The 18200-nt window shown below is 36.5% G+C and overlaps 1 protein-coding gene across 1 annotated transcript; it reads right to left on the bottom strand.

Annotated features, from left to right (window-relative positions):
- Positions 1-494: 494 nt before the first annotated feature.
- On the bottom strand, positions 495-16064 carry TFIP11_2 (Tuftelin-interacting protein 11). Its single transcript, XM_051212891.1, has 3 exons — positions 6587-16064; positions 6325-6464; positions 495-4076 (listed from the first exon to the last, which is right to left on the bottom strand). The coding sequence occupies exon 3, from the start codon at positions 1030-1032 to the stop codon at positions 727-729; it is 306 nt and encodes a 101-aa protein (XP_051068815.1). The 5' UTR covers positions 1033-4076; positions 6325-6464; positions 6587-16064; the 3' UTR covers positions 495-726.
- Positions 16065-18200: the final 2136 nt, after the last annotated feature.

Genomic DNA, 18200 nt, shown 5'->3' with positions numbered 1-18200 from the left:
AGCTCATTGATATCAGTGGAGTCAAACTGAATCACAAATCCTCTTTAGCATATCAAGTGCCTTTTGATGTCAGTCAGTGACAACGTAAAACTTCGTACATCAGTTCGAGTTGTCATACCACATTAGTACAGAGGTGCATTTGTCGATTCAAATCCCATAGTGGTAGAGGTAGTAAGAGTATAAGCAGTAATCGGAAACATTAGGGTTTGAAGATGTTATTCAAGGAGTATAGTCTAGTGAAATAAATTTGGAAAGAAAATAATGGACATGAAGAATTCAGAAGATTAGAATTAGGAGAATACAAAGAGTAGATGCGCCATTGCAAACGATTTTGAGCCATGTCATTCAACGTCTCTAACCATCGGTTGCTATCATCTCGTGGTCCCCAACCACGTCGTCTACACCTGCCAACATGACTCAGTCCACTTGTCAGTGACTTCATGGACTTGTGCCATGTTTTGGTTTGGCCGCCCCTAGTTTTCTTCCAATCTACTCCTATATCACTGAACATAGCACGTCGAGGCAGTCGGTCGTTGGGCATACGTAACACATGTCCCAGCCATCTCAACTGATGAAGTTTCACTACTTCATCAACTGATTTGCCATCCTTACCTATTACCCGTTTCCTAACAACTACATTAATTACTCGATGGTCCCAGGATATACGAACAATGTTTCGAAGATATCTATGATCGAATACTAGTAACCTACGAATATCTTCTACTCTTACCGGCCATGTTTCACTGCCATATATAGTAGGACGGAACGAACTGCTGCGCAGTAAACACGTTCTTTGGTTGATAGACGGATATCTCGCCTACGCCATAAATGACGCAAGTTGACAAAAGTTAGTCGAGCTTTCTGTATCCGTACTGAGATTTTGTCACACACCAGACCACAAAGGCTGATGAGACTTCCAAGATAAGTGAAGCGGTCGACACACTCAATCACTTCACTCCCTATCATTAGTTCGGTTGCCGATGCAACCCAATCCTGAAGCAACATTTTGCATTTAGAGAGGTAGAACCGCATCCCGAACACACTTGCATTGTTGCTTAGAGTGGTTCAGACTCAAATGGGGATAATTATCATGATAATGATGCCAGTTCTGGTTCGATAGTAAAGGATGTAAAAGATCTCAGTTCAGATGGAGTGGGGAAACGTAAAATGTTAGAGAAGAGCATAAAGCCACTGGTGCCTGTCGTGGTAGGTCTAGGACTCCCTAAAGTAGACCTGAAAGCGGCTCATAATTGTGCCAACTTTGCCATAAGACAGCTCATGCATTCTCTGCTGGTTATGATTGTTTTATTTTAGAGGCTGACAAGAATTATTTATATGTATTATTATTAATGGCTTTATTCAATATTATATTTTGGTACAATACAGAACTCTCAGCACAGGGTATTTCAACAAGTTACTTGCGCAAAAAAAGTGACAAAGACAAAAACTGTTAAAAATAACCGAAAAACTGTACAAGTACTCAAATTAGAGATATGTTAAGATTGCAGGTTACTGACTAGGTTAACTCTAACAACCTGCTCGTCACAGAGTATATTTGCTAGGTAAGGTATTATAGAACCTTTATACTTGTGCTTGCGTGCATGGACTTTAATGTAATTACGTCTCGTTCTACCAGAAGAACGATGATTACTTGACATCCATATGTGAACAGACAAAAAAGTTTGTCATGCAGATAAATGAATTATTATCAAGAGGTTTCAAATTGAAGAAATGGATGACCAACTCGGAAGAAATAAAGAAACTGCCTGATGTGTGTAAATAGGAGTCTTCGATGTAGAATCTGTAGTTTCCATTCGATTTCTTTATCAAGAGTACTGGAGAGTTGTACGGGTTGTTCGCTTCGTAAACTATACTTTATTTCAACATCTGGACTTGTCTACTTACTTCAGCCCCTAAATTCACAGGGAAACGACATGTTGCGAATATATTTATTCGATTTTTCCTTATGGAGATTTCGCCATACTTCACAAAATCCGTACAGCTCTCTATCTCACGTGAGCAGTTTCGTATGCTTTGTGTGCAGTTCATTAATGTTCTGCTCCTTCGTCGAAACGGCTGTTGCTAATCTTATCTCAGCCACTTCGCTACTTTCATTTATTGGGAATGAACCGTACTTTTTGACCACCTTACCGCTTCTTAGGTCGACTATTGCTTTTACTTCTTTTAGGAAATCTGCTCCTAATACCGGTCTCAATAGGCTTGTGGTTACTACGAACGGGAAATTTATCTCAACACAACCCACTTTTACAATACTGTAAGACACACCCAACACTCCTAACATGTGCCCTCCTATGGTGTGAACTGCTAATGTACATGGCTTGAATCTTTTGCATTGCTCTTTGCCTATTAGTGATACTTCTGCACCTGTATCGACCAGACACACTAAATCTCGTTCATTTATGTTCACTCTTATGTAAGCTGCCACTCTATCTACTAGTTCAACAACCTCCAGATTCCTAGGACAGAAAGGACACGCGTTATAGCGTCTAAAATATCTGCGTCTTCGCCTTGTTGAACAGTTTATCTTCCAATGTCTATTCCCTCCACAAGCGTAACACCTATCACTTCTTTTACGATTCACCCTGTTCTCGTTCTTCCCTCCTCGATCTTCTCAACCTTCTGCTGCTAGACATTCTATTCCTGACTAGCGTTATATACTACTGATGTCAACATAAATAGCACACAGTGCGCTTCCAGGTTTGTTGACCAGATTGCCGGCTCTGGTACATTGTTGCAGCTTTAGAATTCAGTTGTATAGTGTTTAGAGAATGAACAATACTCAATACAACTCTATGATCACTCATAGAAAATTCATTACTGACGTGCACTGAGATCGAGTCTATTTTGATTGTAAATAATAAATCAGGTATAATATTCCTCCTAGCCGGTTTTCAGACACAAGGTCCTAACGTCTCAACCAAATTGTTATATCGACCTGGTACCGAAGTCAAACTCCATGAAATGTTCGGCAGATTAAAATAACCTCCGATAATTTTAAACGTATGCGGTTGGTGCGAAGCAATGAAAAAGGTTTGTTAGCAATTCGTCAAAGTTGGTATCCACATGAGGTGGCCTGGATATACATCCCACCACCAGTAGATAATTTTACGATCCACAATTTACGGCAACCCAACTAGTCATTTATGTCATCATGACATTCATTCTCGAATTCACATGCCTGAACGGACATGATATCTATCGGCTCGAAAGAAAACATAGTTATCGACGTGCAATGAGTGGTAGAAGATGGATGATTCACACCACGTTTCCGTAATAGGTACATTGGTTGAATTCATAAGGAATGAAAGGGTTTTAAGATGAGTAGTTTTATTAGACAAAGAGTGAGCATTGAATGAAAGAATAGGAAACCGAGAGGTATCATGATGAAGCAGGTTAGAGTATAGATCGCAAGTGGTAGTTCCATGAATACTCTTGGGGTCGGCTAGGGTAAGAATTGTGTTGTAAGGTGGAGTAGCTTCCACAACTTTGTCATTACTTGAAATATATTTATCGTTGCCGGTAGAATTGTAACCCCCCCCATTTTTATTGATTATGACATGTGATAGAGGCATCTCTACGTATAAGACTTGTGAATGTAGGCACTATCAAAGCGATCCGCTGAAGTTGCACATGTGCCTGATTGACGTGGTAGGCGTTTTAGAAACGATTTGATTGGTTAGTTATGAACATAACTGACAATGGTCATCATCGGTGCCATTGTTAGTAGCAAAAAGTGTTAGTGCCCGGTATATATTTCTTGTTTTTGCTTATTTTTGGCTGAAAAAAGCCAACATTCATACGCAACATAAAAAATGGGGAACACTAGGTAATAACAGTTTGTTCAGCAAAAGGAAAAGTTATCGAATTCGGTTGTTACTTGTGGCATAATCAATACGTCAATGTATACGTGTATGTACAACATGATGGATAATTCAATATACATAGTTAAGTAATATGTTATCTGCCATCAGGTTTTCGTCGGGTTGAATCATAAGCACGAATCAATTGAGATTGACTGACTGCACCATGTTCTTCTTGAGAAAATGCATAACCATCTTTATAGAAACAAAATAAAAAACAATATGTAAATAGTTCTAAACAAATTGGATGATACGGTCGAAGATTAACTTAACGGCTAAGTGTATTTAATTGTGATACTGGGTCAAGTGAGTTCAAATATGAGAGTAGTAATTCTCTTCAGCATTGTATGTCCATTATGCAGATGGGTATCACTTATCATGAAACATACTGTAATAATGTATTGTGTTTTATCCTGAGTGGAAAACTACCGATTTTGTCAGTGATTTCAGCGTGTTATCAGCAGCCTCTAGAATATCAACAGATCTATAAATGCTTATTTCTATCATGAGACATTTCGAGAGTTTCTATAATCCAAAATCCTACAAAATATCGATCCAGGAGAGTTTAGGTCTCACGATAAGTACGTTAACAACACATCGAGTTGGGGTCCTATAGTCCCCATATTTCTCCAGTTAATTCGCGATAATGGACGAACATTGTCAACACGAACAAACTTAGTAACCTATAGGTAACGTCATCGCAACGAGATTTTATACATTTCATTATACTACTTATCGATATCAAATAGCTTATGTTATAACATGAACATGAACAGTAGCGTTCATTTTCTTATTTATAGTGGTGTTTGTATAACCTTTTCAATATTTAACTCCCATTGTACGTTATTACTGAAACCTTATCCACCCGTATTACATCCCCAATACATAGTGTTTAGATCAGTTCGCTAATTAGCGGTAGTTAAACACCCTAAGATTCAAAGTTCGCACACTATTTAACTAGTACCGTATTCCAATATAATCCTGTCTTTTTGATCTCAAGATTTCACGTGTAACTTAGTCATTTAGCTAAAGTCCTTGAAAAAAACTCGGTGACACTGTTCAGTAAGTAAAGTGAGTGGAGAAAACTAGGGCTATCGCTATCTCATGAAAAAGTATCCTTGCATAGTGTGTTCAACCGCAAAGTGAACAACGCCGCGATGTACCTCTAATAGTAATTTAGTTCACACAGATTACCACTAAATGAGTCATGGACATAATCAGAACAAACATACAGTATCGTCCGGCTAGAGATGTTTTCAACTATGAAAAATGAAGATGAAACAAATCTAAATGTCAGGAATGGTGAGTATTTTGAATTAACACATAAGTTTGATACATACTAAGTTTGGTAAAATCATTGTTACAAATAATAAACCTAAGGAACAGACCTGTCGACAGCCTACGAGATTTCTGTAGAAAAGTTTCCAGAAACCTTAAGAAGGCTGAAAACTTCATTTAAACAGCGTGGAATAGGAACTCTTCATAGAGTTCAAGACGAATCAAGAGTCGCATTCTGATTGAACGACTATCGATCGTTTTTTTACTAAGTTTTTGCATGTTTCGATAACTTTCCGGATTATGTTTAATGACCCTGTATCTGATTCCAGGTCGATCGTTATTATTATTATTATTATTTGAACACAGATATTGGTACAAGAAGGCACCAAACACGTATGCGCCACACAAATCTCATTTGATTTGTGCGAGGGCTGTGATACTGCCCGGGTGCTCAGACGGAAGCAGGTAGTTTTCTTAGAAGCCACATCCGGAGCCTCCGACCTGAAGGTCTGATCCATAATGCAGTGGAACAACGTAAGGAGATGCAGACCCATGGTAACAAATGACCAACAATTGTTTCATACTCCATTTCTTCCTTCAGGATACTGGAGCCCATGTGCACCATTGTTTTGGAATCAGGGTTTTCCAACTCCCCTAAGTCGACTCTCCATGTCCACCAATCCGGTTAAATGATTGCTGTCGAAATATACATCCTGATTATTCTCGTATATTATTATCGACTTAATCCGCGTTAGTGAATAGCGGAATTAAATAAATCAAATACCAGAATGGATTTGGAATATGTATATTTCATGCTCTCATTGATTTGAACAGGTAACCAGGGAGACGAAACAAAGAGGGAAAAGCGAGGCAGATTGAAGAAGCGAAGAAAAGAGCGAAGCGAAATTTCGCGCAGTGGAGGAGTGCGAGCCAACTCAGTTTAATCAAGCGTTAATCGATACTCATAGTAACACAAAAATAAGTTACAGACATGTGATGAATGATGGGATAAGAAGGACACACTCATATGTACCACATAAAAACAGTCAAGGTTGATAAACGGATAATTACCAACGTCAAAATGTGACCCAAGGAGAATGAGTGGGCTTGTCAAGAAGCTAGAATAAGTTATGTGAGCTTAACATAGTATATATATTGAACTTACGGTCTGTTTGCCGAGGATCTGTTATGGGTGTCGGTGATGTTGTACTTGTACGTACATTGGCACCAAGACAAAGATTAAGCAATGCCTGTGAACCCATACTTCTACGCATAATCCGCACAAACGCGGAACGGTCGGTAGATCTGTAATAAATTACATACATATTAATATTTTTGTTTGAAAATATTTAGACATTCAAAATAATAACAAATGACAGAAAAATTCAATAGTAATAATACACCAATGAAATGCAAAGAGAACATACAATCAGGCTATAAGAAATCCTTGAGTGTAACGGGTAGGTAGAATAACGAATATAACCAGAGTACTGTTTTATTCACCAAAGTGAGAAACAATTAACAATATTCATTTTAAAATTCAGCGAACAGAAGACGAGATAAAGTGATACAAGAAACTTTGAATCATATACACCTGCATGAAATATATGCCGACACGTATATCACAACCTAACAAAGACTATTTATCTGTGATATGGAAAGGAAACAGAAATTTTTGATTTTCATGAAATAGTTGGTTGGAAGATTGGACACTGATGATTGATTAATAAACAAAATAAAATTATCCGTGTGGATAAAAATGCTTGTTTGTGATAACTACTCGGCAAAAAAATGACAACCAAACCTCAAGGTTAGTGGTCATGACAAGGTTTGATAATGTATAGTTCAAGGCACAGGGATAGTAACTCAATTAGTGTCATGATTTTCGAAACACTTAGATGGCTTGGTTATATTTTACGAATCTCATTCCAGGGACTTCCACATCATGCATCATCTGCCAACACAAGGAGTGGGGATGGATAAAATGGAGGTAGTTTTTCCAATTATATGGAACCGTGGTCTTACAGATAACTGCATAGGACTGGTTTAGTGCCCAATATCTGACTCGATTATGATCGAATTGGTAATGATGTAGACAAAATCTAGATCTTACAAGATAACAATGAAAACGTCAAATATACGTGTGGATAATAACTCAAAAAACAGTAGATTAATTGATTATTGAAAAGTTAGTATAACTCACGTAGCCATGAAATGGTCCTAAATTCTATTGGTCCCACTTGTAGAAAATTATACACAAGTTTGGACCAACAAGTTAGAAGAAGGTTAATGTGTCATCGGGTCTATATGGAAAAATTAGGTGACTTAATCAATACTCAGATCAGATCATCGAACTCCTCATATAATTATGACCCGATCATACATACCCGAAATATAATACAAATGTGTTCTTCTTAGAGTTCACGACATTATTGTTTGTACATGATTAGGGAGCATTTGTAAGTTAACTACAGGTTCTTAAACGCTATAGTTTAAGGTTAGTTAATATATCATGACCGCTCATTTTAACCCTAATTGTAACTTTATCCCATCCCTATAGAGTCTACTCTCCTCCTCGAAATGCTCTCTCATATGACCAAATGTATATAAATAATGCCACGGAAGTTCTACTGCCTTCTCATGGTGGGGGTGTTGTCTGCGAAATTGAGGGAGCGGAAAGCAAATACCCGGTTAGTAGATACGGAGCATCCACCTAGGGGAGTTGGAAAACCTTGATTCCAAACAAATGGTAGACATGTGTTACAGGATCCTGAGAGAGCAAGTGGTATATGAACCTATCTTTGGTTACCGGTTATCATAGGACCGCGTCTCCTAACGCTGTTCTGTTATATTTTAGTGAAGACTATATTACGAGTAACATCTGAGACCTATCAATGGACTAATATTGCTTATATATTCCTATGGTATAAATATTCAGTAACTAGATTATCTATATCCATATTCCCCCTGTTATAAGCTTTATTTTGATCTATATATTATTATTGTAACTATCGGGCCATAAAGACACATGTTCCACTGCCTTTTCGATTAGACCTCCCAGTCAAAAGTTCAGTGAGTGACTCTCTAAGAAAACTATCTGCTTAGGTTTAAGCACCCGGGCAGTATCCTAGCCCAGACACAAAGTCAGTGGTTTGTGTGACCCACATATGATTGGTGCCCCTTTTTACCAATGTTTATGTGCTTAAATACAAAAATCGAAGTATTACTCTATCTTGTTATTTCTTTAAAATTGCTTTCACAAATGAGTGTTTTTCTCAGCAATTCAAACCGTTGTAAGTATTTAATGATGTTTTCTTCATTGAAATAAACTTTAATAATACAGTTGGTAGTTGAAATCTAGACTTAATAACGGTGGCATAACTGCTTTGAAGTGTCCCTTCCTTGGTCGTGATTGGTACGTCAATAATCAAGAAAAACAGTTGGCCAACTTCACAAATTCGATCGTTAAATATATAAAACACACTGATTCAGGGAAATGAAGGTGAATCAATAAATTGATAAAAATAGAATAAAAATATCTAGTCATAGGACTAAAAAGATTTGGAAAATTTATAAAACTAAAGACATGGAAATTAACAGAATAAAAATAAACAAATCATGTGGCTTTTTCATATACATATACGTACACAGACAGGATATTCGACATAATATACAGTGAATATATTTATTACTATGCATGTGTGATATAACGATTGATTATTAATAATTATCATTGCTCAATGTAAACGAACCTTAGTATATAGAATATCATTATAGATCAATTAGAAAGAAAAAAAAAACAAGTGAACGAAATAGGCAGTCAGACAGACGAAAGGACATACGACAAGATGAGATCTGATATGTGGTAGAAATGTATATCAATTAGATCAGTCACAATACTTTATATCTGATATTAATTCTATCGATTTAATTGCAATGTGACCAGTAGAAAGAATTCGATTAACGTAAACGGACTAGGCAAATATGAAATCCGTCACTCACTAATCTCTCACTCAGTGATAAGTCAATTGTAAATATCTCAGTTCTAGAGGAAGATTAGTCGCTGCTAGAACAGTTCAGTGGTAACATCTCATCCTGTGAAGCTGGATGATGCGATTTCGAAACCCAAAGGCAGTGTCAGTTCTATCAAGATTGCAGGCGTGTACCTTGCAGATGAGTGACAACGAGCACGAAACATAGGTCAATGGTTTCTTGATAATTACTACTATTTCATAACATGAAACAAGTGTCCACTGCTTCACGATTTTTATTAGTTTCTTAATGAAAGTCAGCGAGTTATGTAAATTTCATATGGAACAATAACAAAGAAATGAAAATTCTAGTGATCCAATACAAAATGGGAATATAAAGTATGGGCTACAGGATAAAGTAAACACAATGTTTCAGATGTAATTGGAGAACAAGGAATGAGTGGATAAGAGAGATCGCAACGCATTTATCGAAAAAGCGACTAGCCATTCCAAACACATAGTTCCCTTCATCATCTTGAAGAGTAAGAATAAAGATTTGAACGGAATATCATGAATTTGTTTTATTTCGTTCGGTTCTCGACGACTGCTTACAACCTGTAATATTCAAAATTCGTAATAACAATATGATTTTAAATAAATCACATAAAAGAGTTTGGCAGCTTCCAACTAAACTCTTTCATGTAAGTAGTTTAAACCCGTATTGTAACCATGATTTTTAAACATTACAGGTCGTGAGTAGCTGACGAAAACCAATCGTAGTTTGATGACAGGTTGTGATAAGAATAATAGAGGCTTAAATCACTGTTTCATAATAAATAGTGGGTCAAAGACTCGGAAAAATAGACATTTTAAATAACATCCATTGAAAATTATTGGCATTGAGTAATATGAGGTGTTTAAATAACTAGATAGTGATGTATATATGCGAAGAACGGATAAGGAAAAGCAGACGAATGGTATGGAAAATAAGTAAAATTGTGTTGTTAGGTTAAATCTGGCTTAAGGAAGAAATAAAGTGTTACAAATTTCTTTTGAATACAAAGACTTGGAATGTTACCTCAATCCTTATTGATATGGAGTACCCATCAGAAGTAGCCTAATGAAAAGGTCAATCGATAGCAATCAGAAGTGACGTAAAGGTCAAGCGGATTTCGTTGGGTCAATTTTCTAAGGATAGACTGGTATATATATGGATGAGTATTCATGCATCTTATTCAGTAGTTCAACACATTTTCTCGCTCACTTTTGTATTCTCGTTCAAGTAGTCAGTTGGGTGGTTAGCGCGTAACTTACCGTGTATCAGTATCAGATTTCGGACACTGCACATCACAACACTTATAGCTTCTGATTTATTCAGAAAAGCTGTGCATTACTTCTATACTTTTCAACATGAATAGAGACTGAATGATAAACAGCCGATACATGTACATCTCACGAATACGATAACTAGTAAGTAACACAATTCCAGATTAGGGGTGACCATATCAAAGTACTTCTTCATTATATATTCTTTTAATGTACTTCGGCTTTATAGCTAGCACAGGATATCAAGAAAGACAATTTAATAACTTGGCCAAAAACATTCAAAAATTGATAAACGGACTCATTTTTTATTTTAATTAAAACTCAAGAATAACCCAGGACATTACCTACTCGACGATAACTCTGTCATTAAAGAACAAAGATATGAATATAGTTATGAACAGAGATTGCCCAGATTCTAATAGCAACTATCTTCAATGGTCAACTATAGAAATGATAGGGCAGTAAAGGGAGAAATGATGATGTATGGTTTATTCACCATTTGTTTATATACATTTTACCGATGATATATATACAGTGGGTGTAGACGGTGGATTTTTTTACGTTCATAGTGGGGTTTTATCAAGTTTAAACAGATCATAAATAACACAGTGAGTCAGTTGTAAGCAACGTAAAATTCAAGACATATATTCTTAGGTTCAAGTTACAATACCATACCACTAAAGTGATAAGAAATTACCTTGACAAATGACAGAGTAGTAAAAATTACTAGTGGTATCAATAATGACAATAAGCAATATGATTCGAAAAGAGAGAATGTATTTGTGGAAGTATGCGTATAAAATGATCTTAAAAATTAAGATAGAAGAGAAGATAAGGCATGAGTGTATCAACACCATTGTGGTCGATAAAGAGACATGCCACCCAATGGTTACGATAATTAATCTGATTATGATAATGTTGTTTTTCACCTACTAATATGGGCTAATTCAATAGCGAATAACTTTATTGACTGCTTCCATGTTTTGGTTTGACCACCTTTTGATTTTTTTCAATCTGCACCACAATCAACCAACAAAGTAGTAGGTTAAGTATGCGTAACATATGTCCCGATCACTTCAGTTGATGAAGACTCACTACCTCAACGAACAATTTGTCATCTTTGCCTAATACCTGCGTCAAACTTCAGCAGCACTCATTAAATGGTTTTAACACCAATGAGCAATTACTCCAAAGTCATTTCAGTCAGAAACGTCGGATGATCGACAAACTGAAACATCATTCACAATTGTTAAATTAAACGTTAAAGTATACCACAGTTTTGCAAAATTATTTTATTTTACTAAACTTGCATCATCTCTACATGTTTCAAGTTAATTGAACGGTACTCAGGTTGACAACTCGGATGCAGACAAATTTACACTGTAAAAAAGCTACAGGACGATTATGTGACGTATGCAAGCATCGTAGACCGGGAATGTGAGGAGTTTTGTTTGCAGGAAATGTCTTCATATCAGTTTAAATACCTTATTTTTGTCTGTGGGTTACAATCTGCAGTGGATGCGGACATCAGAACACGGATTTTAGCGAGGATCGAACAAGATCCTAATATCAGTCTGCAGTTAGTATCAGAAGAATGTCAAAGAATAGTGAATTTGAAGAATGATACAAACGTCGTAGAAAGGAACAGCAGACACGTGGAAGTTAATGCTTTGTGGAAATCTTTTAATGGAAATAAGGATTCGTGCTACCAGTGAATCCCAAATCAAATGAAATCCCAAACGTCCTGTTGCCGATGCAGCGAGTGTCATTTTGGTAATGTTTGCTATTTTAAAAAGTTTGTTTCCGATGTGATAAATATGGTCATGCTCAAGTATGTTGTAAAAGTAGGCCAAAGATTGCCGACCGTCAGTATAAGTTCCGTAAAAGAAATATGACGCGGACGTCAAAAGAAATACTACATAGTTCGAGTGTTGTCCTGGCCACAAATTATGCTCAATTCTCATTTAACTGGAGGTACACGTAACTATCATTTTTAGTGGTAAACCTGTTAAGCTGCAAATTGATACGGGGTCTGACATAACATTAAGTTCTAGAGAGACTTGGATAAAACTTGTGGACCTCAATATCAACCTACATATCATAACGCTAAGAGTGCCACAAAACTAATATTACTCTTCCTGGAGAAATGCAGCTACCTCTCACATTGAGTAACAAGACTATGACCGGAAAATGTTATATATCTGTGAACTGTCATACCAACTTATTAGGTATTGATTGGATGGGTAAGGTTGGTTCGTGGGATCTACCGTTGGATACACCAAAAGACGAATCTCAGCCATGACCAGAGACGAACAAGCCTTGGGTCCGAGTACACATCGACTATGCTGGACCAATAAATAGGCAATATTTTTTGGTAGTAGTAGATTCTTACTTTACATGGCCTGAAATCTATTTAGTACGAAGACCGTCTACATCTGAAACTGCTACATCTCAGACAACTATTTGGTAGGTTTGGAACACCTAATTTTTGGTTTCAGATGACGGAAAAGAGTTTACGTCGTCAGTTTGCGGAGTTCTGTAAACAAAATGGAATTGAACATATTAGAACCTCACCGTATCACCTTCAGTCAAATGGGCAAGCAGAAAAGTTTGTTGATATTCTTAAGCGAGCTCTCATAAAGATGGGAGAAGATAACGTAGAAGAAACTCTGAAACAGTTTCTAATTCCTAATCGAATTACACCTAGTTCAAACTCTCAAAAAGGAAAATCACCAGCCTAAATATTTAGCCGACCAATTAGGACATTTCGCGATGTTTTGAACTCGAAAGACAGAATGAGTGGACTACAAAAAAATAAGAAAGGGAATGTCCCGGAGATTCGAGAATTAACAGCAGGTGACTTAGTCTATGCACGCGATTTCTGGCCTTGAAAGCCAAAATGGATATTTGGGTGTATACAAAAAGACGTGGGACGGTATTGTGTGAAGTGATGGTTGAAAATACACTAATTATTAGGCAAGTAAATCAACTGTGAGATAAAAAAAAATTTAGTGAGTCATCTAAAGCCAAACCTTGGCCAGTAGAAATATTATGTGATACATTTAATATTCCGCCACAACTACCACAAGTTGAAATAAGTGGAAATCAGAAGCTAGCTGGTCATCGAGAGAACGTAAAAAACGAGGTTTTTCAAATAGACCAAAAGGCGAAGTCATACGAAGAAACGTCACGAGGGTGGTGATGTGTGGGCGCGGATAATAATAATTGGTTGTTTTCTTAGTCAGACCTGTAGATAGTCAGATAGGTAACTAGATGAGCTATACATCCTCCTATCCTTATTATTACTATTATTATTAATTCACTGGCTGAAATCATGAGTCAATTGAAGCTAGACCACCATGGAAAACCTGGAAGCGCTGGACGGCCGTTTCGTCCTAGTATGGGACTCGTAGTGTCAGTTATTATGTTAAGCCCATATACCTTATTCTAGTTTTCGGACATCCCATTCTATTCATTCTACTTGAGTCATATTTTGACCTTATTAATTATTCGCTTACCAGTCTTCACTGTTTTTATATGAGCGCATATGTGTGTACACTTCCCATCTCATTCATCACATGTCTGTAGCTTATTTTTGTTTGACTATAAATATTGAGTAACGCTTGACTAAAAATGAGTTGGCTTACCAGCCGTCTCCACTGCGCATCATTTTTACTTGGCTTCACTGTGTGCTTGCTTGCTGTACGCTTGCGGATTTTTATTAAACATTAACAATAAATTATCTCTACAACTGGTGTTCAGGCTTCTGAATAATCTCGAGTAAATCCGTAATTCTACTAGGAGATTAAGCCTACCTTAAATACTCAGTTTACGGGATATTATTTATTGGAGTCAGATATTGAGGACATTAGCCTCAACAGACTCCTCAGCAGTGTGCATCCACGATCCCGCCCCCCGCGAGATTCGAACCCAGGACCTATCAGTCCCGCGCCAAGCGCTTAACCAACTAGACCACTGAGTCGGCATCCAACGGTGTTAATGTCCAACTTCAACCAAACCACGAAGTTGAGGAATCTAGTGTAGAAATCCGCCTAAGGCAAATTAACGTCCCATTCGTGTAGACAAGGAAAACCGAGGGTTATATATATATACTTTTAATTCCGGTCAATACCGGAACGAAGGGATTATATCCTAATATCGCGAATTGATTGTTGCTAGAAACGTTAAGTACTAGATACCGATTCGGCGCTTACCATGAGTCCTGATGGCCTGGGAATCGATCACGTTGGTAGAATGCCTACTGCTGAAGAGTCGCATACAAGGACGAGAAAAATAAATGCCCTCCAGTTTTCTATGATCAGTTCCTAATGTAAACTATAATGTCCTAGTTATTTTTACTTGAAACATCTCAATATGATGTAAGATTATTACATGATTATAAAAAAGTTGAAATCTACCACGGTTTAAACCAGTCAACTTTCAACCATCAATATTATTGTTTGAGAACTCTGTCCCGCACGTATTCAAGTAATTCTATTTTCAAATGCAGAAAATGAATGTCAATTTGATATTATCCATGTTATATATTTATGATATTGTCATTCTTAAAGCAATGATCAATGAGTAAAATAAGATCGCTGATTAGGTTTATTGTTAACGAGTGAAAATGTGGTTGTTAGTAGAAATTTCCAAAATTAAATGAAGTTGAATGGGGCTCGAACACAGGGAAAAAACGAAATAAAATTGGTACCAGTCAATTCATGTAGTATGGAATGCATTATGGTGAATGACTCTAAGATCCCGCTTGAGGGGTTGTAAATAAGCACCGCTGAGGAGTCCCATACGAGGAAACGTCCGTCCGGTGCCTCCAGTGGTAGTCTAACTTAGGTAGGTTCGGGGTTTTAATGGAGCTAAATGATCTGTATAACTTACTGAGCTTATATCAGGATTAAGCAACAGAATTTGTAGAATTGGACGTTAGCAATGAAATTTAGGACACATGTTTTTAGCAAAATAACGCCCTTCATAAACTGGATGTATCTGCATCTCAGTGTTGATATTCAAACTGAGACTCGAGCCTAGTAATTTTATATAGTTTTGAAAGCTTACACACCATGCGATAAGCTATTCAACCCATACATTCACTAGCATGTTCAACAACTATAGTGTCTATACCATAATCTAAGTGTTGATATATTCAGGATGAAGTTTTGATTATTCTTTGTTGGTGTATGTGTATCCTGGACGGCTTCCACCGATATAATCATTTTGCAATAGATTTTAGCAAAAGCTTTCAAGACAAGGAATCAGATCTTTCATCAATCATCATCATCATGGAGCTAAGTAAGTTCAGAGTATAATGAGAGCTATTAAAAAATTATTAAACAACTTCCCAGTAACCTACAGTCAACCAACATTAAGAACAAGAAATGTACAGTTATTTGAAAGAGGTGACTTATTACAGAATAGAACTTGGTGAGTATACTTTATAAAATAGATGTTATGAAAGATCATAACTAATATCCCATTAAAAATGTCAGTACTTCTACAATTTTATCCCAGAAAAATCTTAACTTGAATTCATAACTACTAGACGTAATTCACTTCTCAAAACACACACACATGCACATATATGATCAATAAAGAGTAAGTTCAAATGAAAAAAGATGCATATATATATATATATATATATATATATATATATATATATATATATATATATATATATATATATATATATATATATATATATAGAGATATTTTACAAACAACTAACTTCGGACGAATACTGGCACGAATCAAACGACCTGGATCAACTTGCATTTGTTCCATTTGCATGACTTGTTCACGTAACGTACCAGCTGTAACACGTTTAGCCCTTTAATAATTAAAATATATAACGAAAAAACGATAGTTATATAAAAGATAGTGAATAGACTATACAGTTGGATTAATCGAAAGCTTAACGTTGAAGTTATCTACGTGTTTTAGTGTGTAAGAAGTTTGATATACCCCTGGGACTTTCGATCCCTAGCATCCTTTCATTAATAAAAAAACAAACTTAGACTAATTTACCCTCGAGGTAATTGAATATGACTCATGCTATCAGTCTGAGGGTTAATGATACTAACTGGTTGCCCAGACCAAAGTAGGTGGAGTGGAGTTCGGAATTTTGGACGTCCAAATGACTGAAAGTTGAACGCCTCAACCATTAAGCAATTGCATCATTCATTTATTTGGCGGATGAGTGCTGCATAGAGATTTTATTTCATGCTCTAACTTGAATTATGTTTCCATTTTCCACCGGGTATATTGGGGATGAGTTACACTGACATTTTCATAACAGATAGGCGTGAACAACTCCAGATGCTTGAGGTGAAATACTTGCATCATTCATTAGCTGAATGAACAGAAAAGTGGCCGAAAATTATCTGTACAACACATATCGATAATCGAAAACGCTGCAGATAACCTCAGCCATGTTTAAAAAGACAAATTTTAAAACTTGGAATTAAATTTCAGAAACTGATGTAGAGCACTAAGTATAAATAAAACCTTCATAGAGAATAATTCAGCAACTCTTATAATGACGAGAAGCAGTTGATTGTCTCGTGTATGTAAGAAAAATGATACACAATACTGATTTGGTTCAAATAGTTCAGTGATAACATCTCTGAATACGAAACCAGGTTACCCCGCTTTGAATTCACTAAGAGACATCAGTCCTCTCAGGATTGCAAATGCACCTTGTTGAAGAGCTGTAAATGAAGTCTAGAATTTCGAAATCTAAATTATGTTTCTAACTCATAAGTACTTATACGTTAGTATATGGACAGAGACATTTGACTCTTACTCATCGTATGGTCTTGAAGAAAATGTGATCTATTAGAGGCTTTGTTAGGTATATCACAACCTACTAACTGTGTATTGTTGTTTGCATCTTCAAATTGTTCGAATGGATTCCTTCTAAACGCTTCATACAATAACAGTCAATGAATCCATAAAATTTCATGTTACATTTTTCAGTAGAATCAAACAACAGAAATCAAATATGTCTTCGTAGAACGTATGTAGATGATATGAGTGAGGAGATTACGATATCACCTAGTATCTTCCATATTCATCAACTAGATTAGGGCGCCGACCATTCGCTTTTCGTCCCCTCAGTTTCGTAAACAACACCCCCGCCGCGAGAAGGCGATAAGTAGGACTTCTGTGTGGCAGTGGTTGTATGCATGTAGCCATGTGAGAGCGTTTCGAGAGGGGGAGCTGACTCTCCCCACCTTCGGCCGTACCAGAGCACTTAAAGGCTTATTTTCTAAAATTTAACTTCTTTATAGGACAACTGGTAGTCACCTGAGCACCATTTAAACAGTTGTTTCATTCTAGGTCGTTTATTTAGACAAATCAAAAATCGTTCATCCAGAGCATTGTGCATAGAATACAAAATCACAGTAACCATAACACTTTTAAATAATTCTGAGTTCTAATCCAACACAAATGTATTATATAAGGCGATACTCCGATTGGTTCATATGAAAGTATTCTCTATATTTAAAGTGTTAACTTTCATTGTGTACTAATCATAGACGGAAATATTACTGTGAGTCATGAATACACTTCTTGTAACTAAGTCAATCCAAACACGTAGAATGTGGTTCTGAAGTATCATTATTCAACGGAAAGATCACAATTTTTTTCACATTTTTACATGCCCTAGGATGTTTGGTTTAACAATCAAAATAGATGAACCAAAATATAAAGTAGAAAAATGTCTATCTCA

This window comes from Schistosoma haematobium, chromosome 3 (genome assembly GCF_000699445.3).
Source record: "Schistosoma haematobium chromosome 3, whole genome shotgun sequence".
In the NCBI taxonomy this organism is placed as follows: domain Eukaryota; kingdom Metazoa; phylum Platyhelminthes; class Trematoda; order Strigeidida; family Schistosomatidae; genus Schistosoma; species Schistosoma haematobium.
This window is presented reverse-complemented; position numbering and strand designations above follow the sequence as displayed.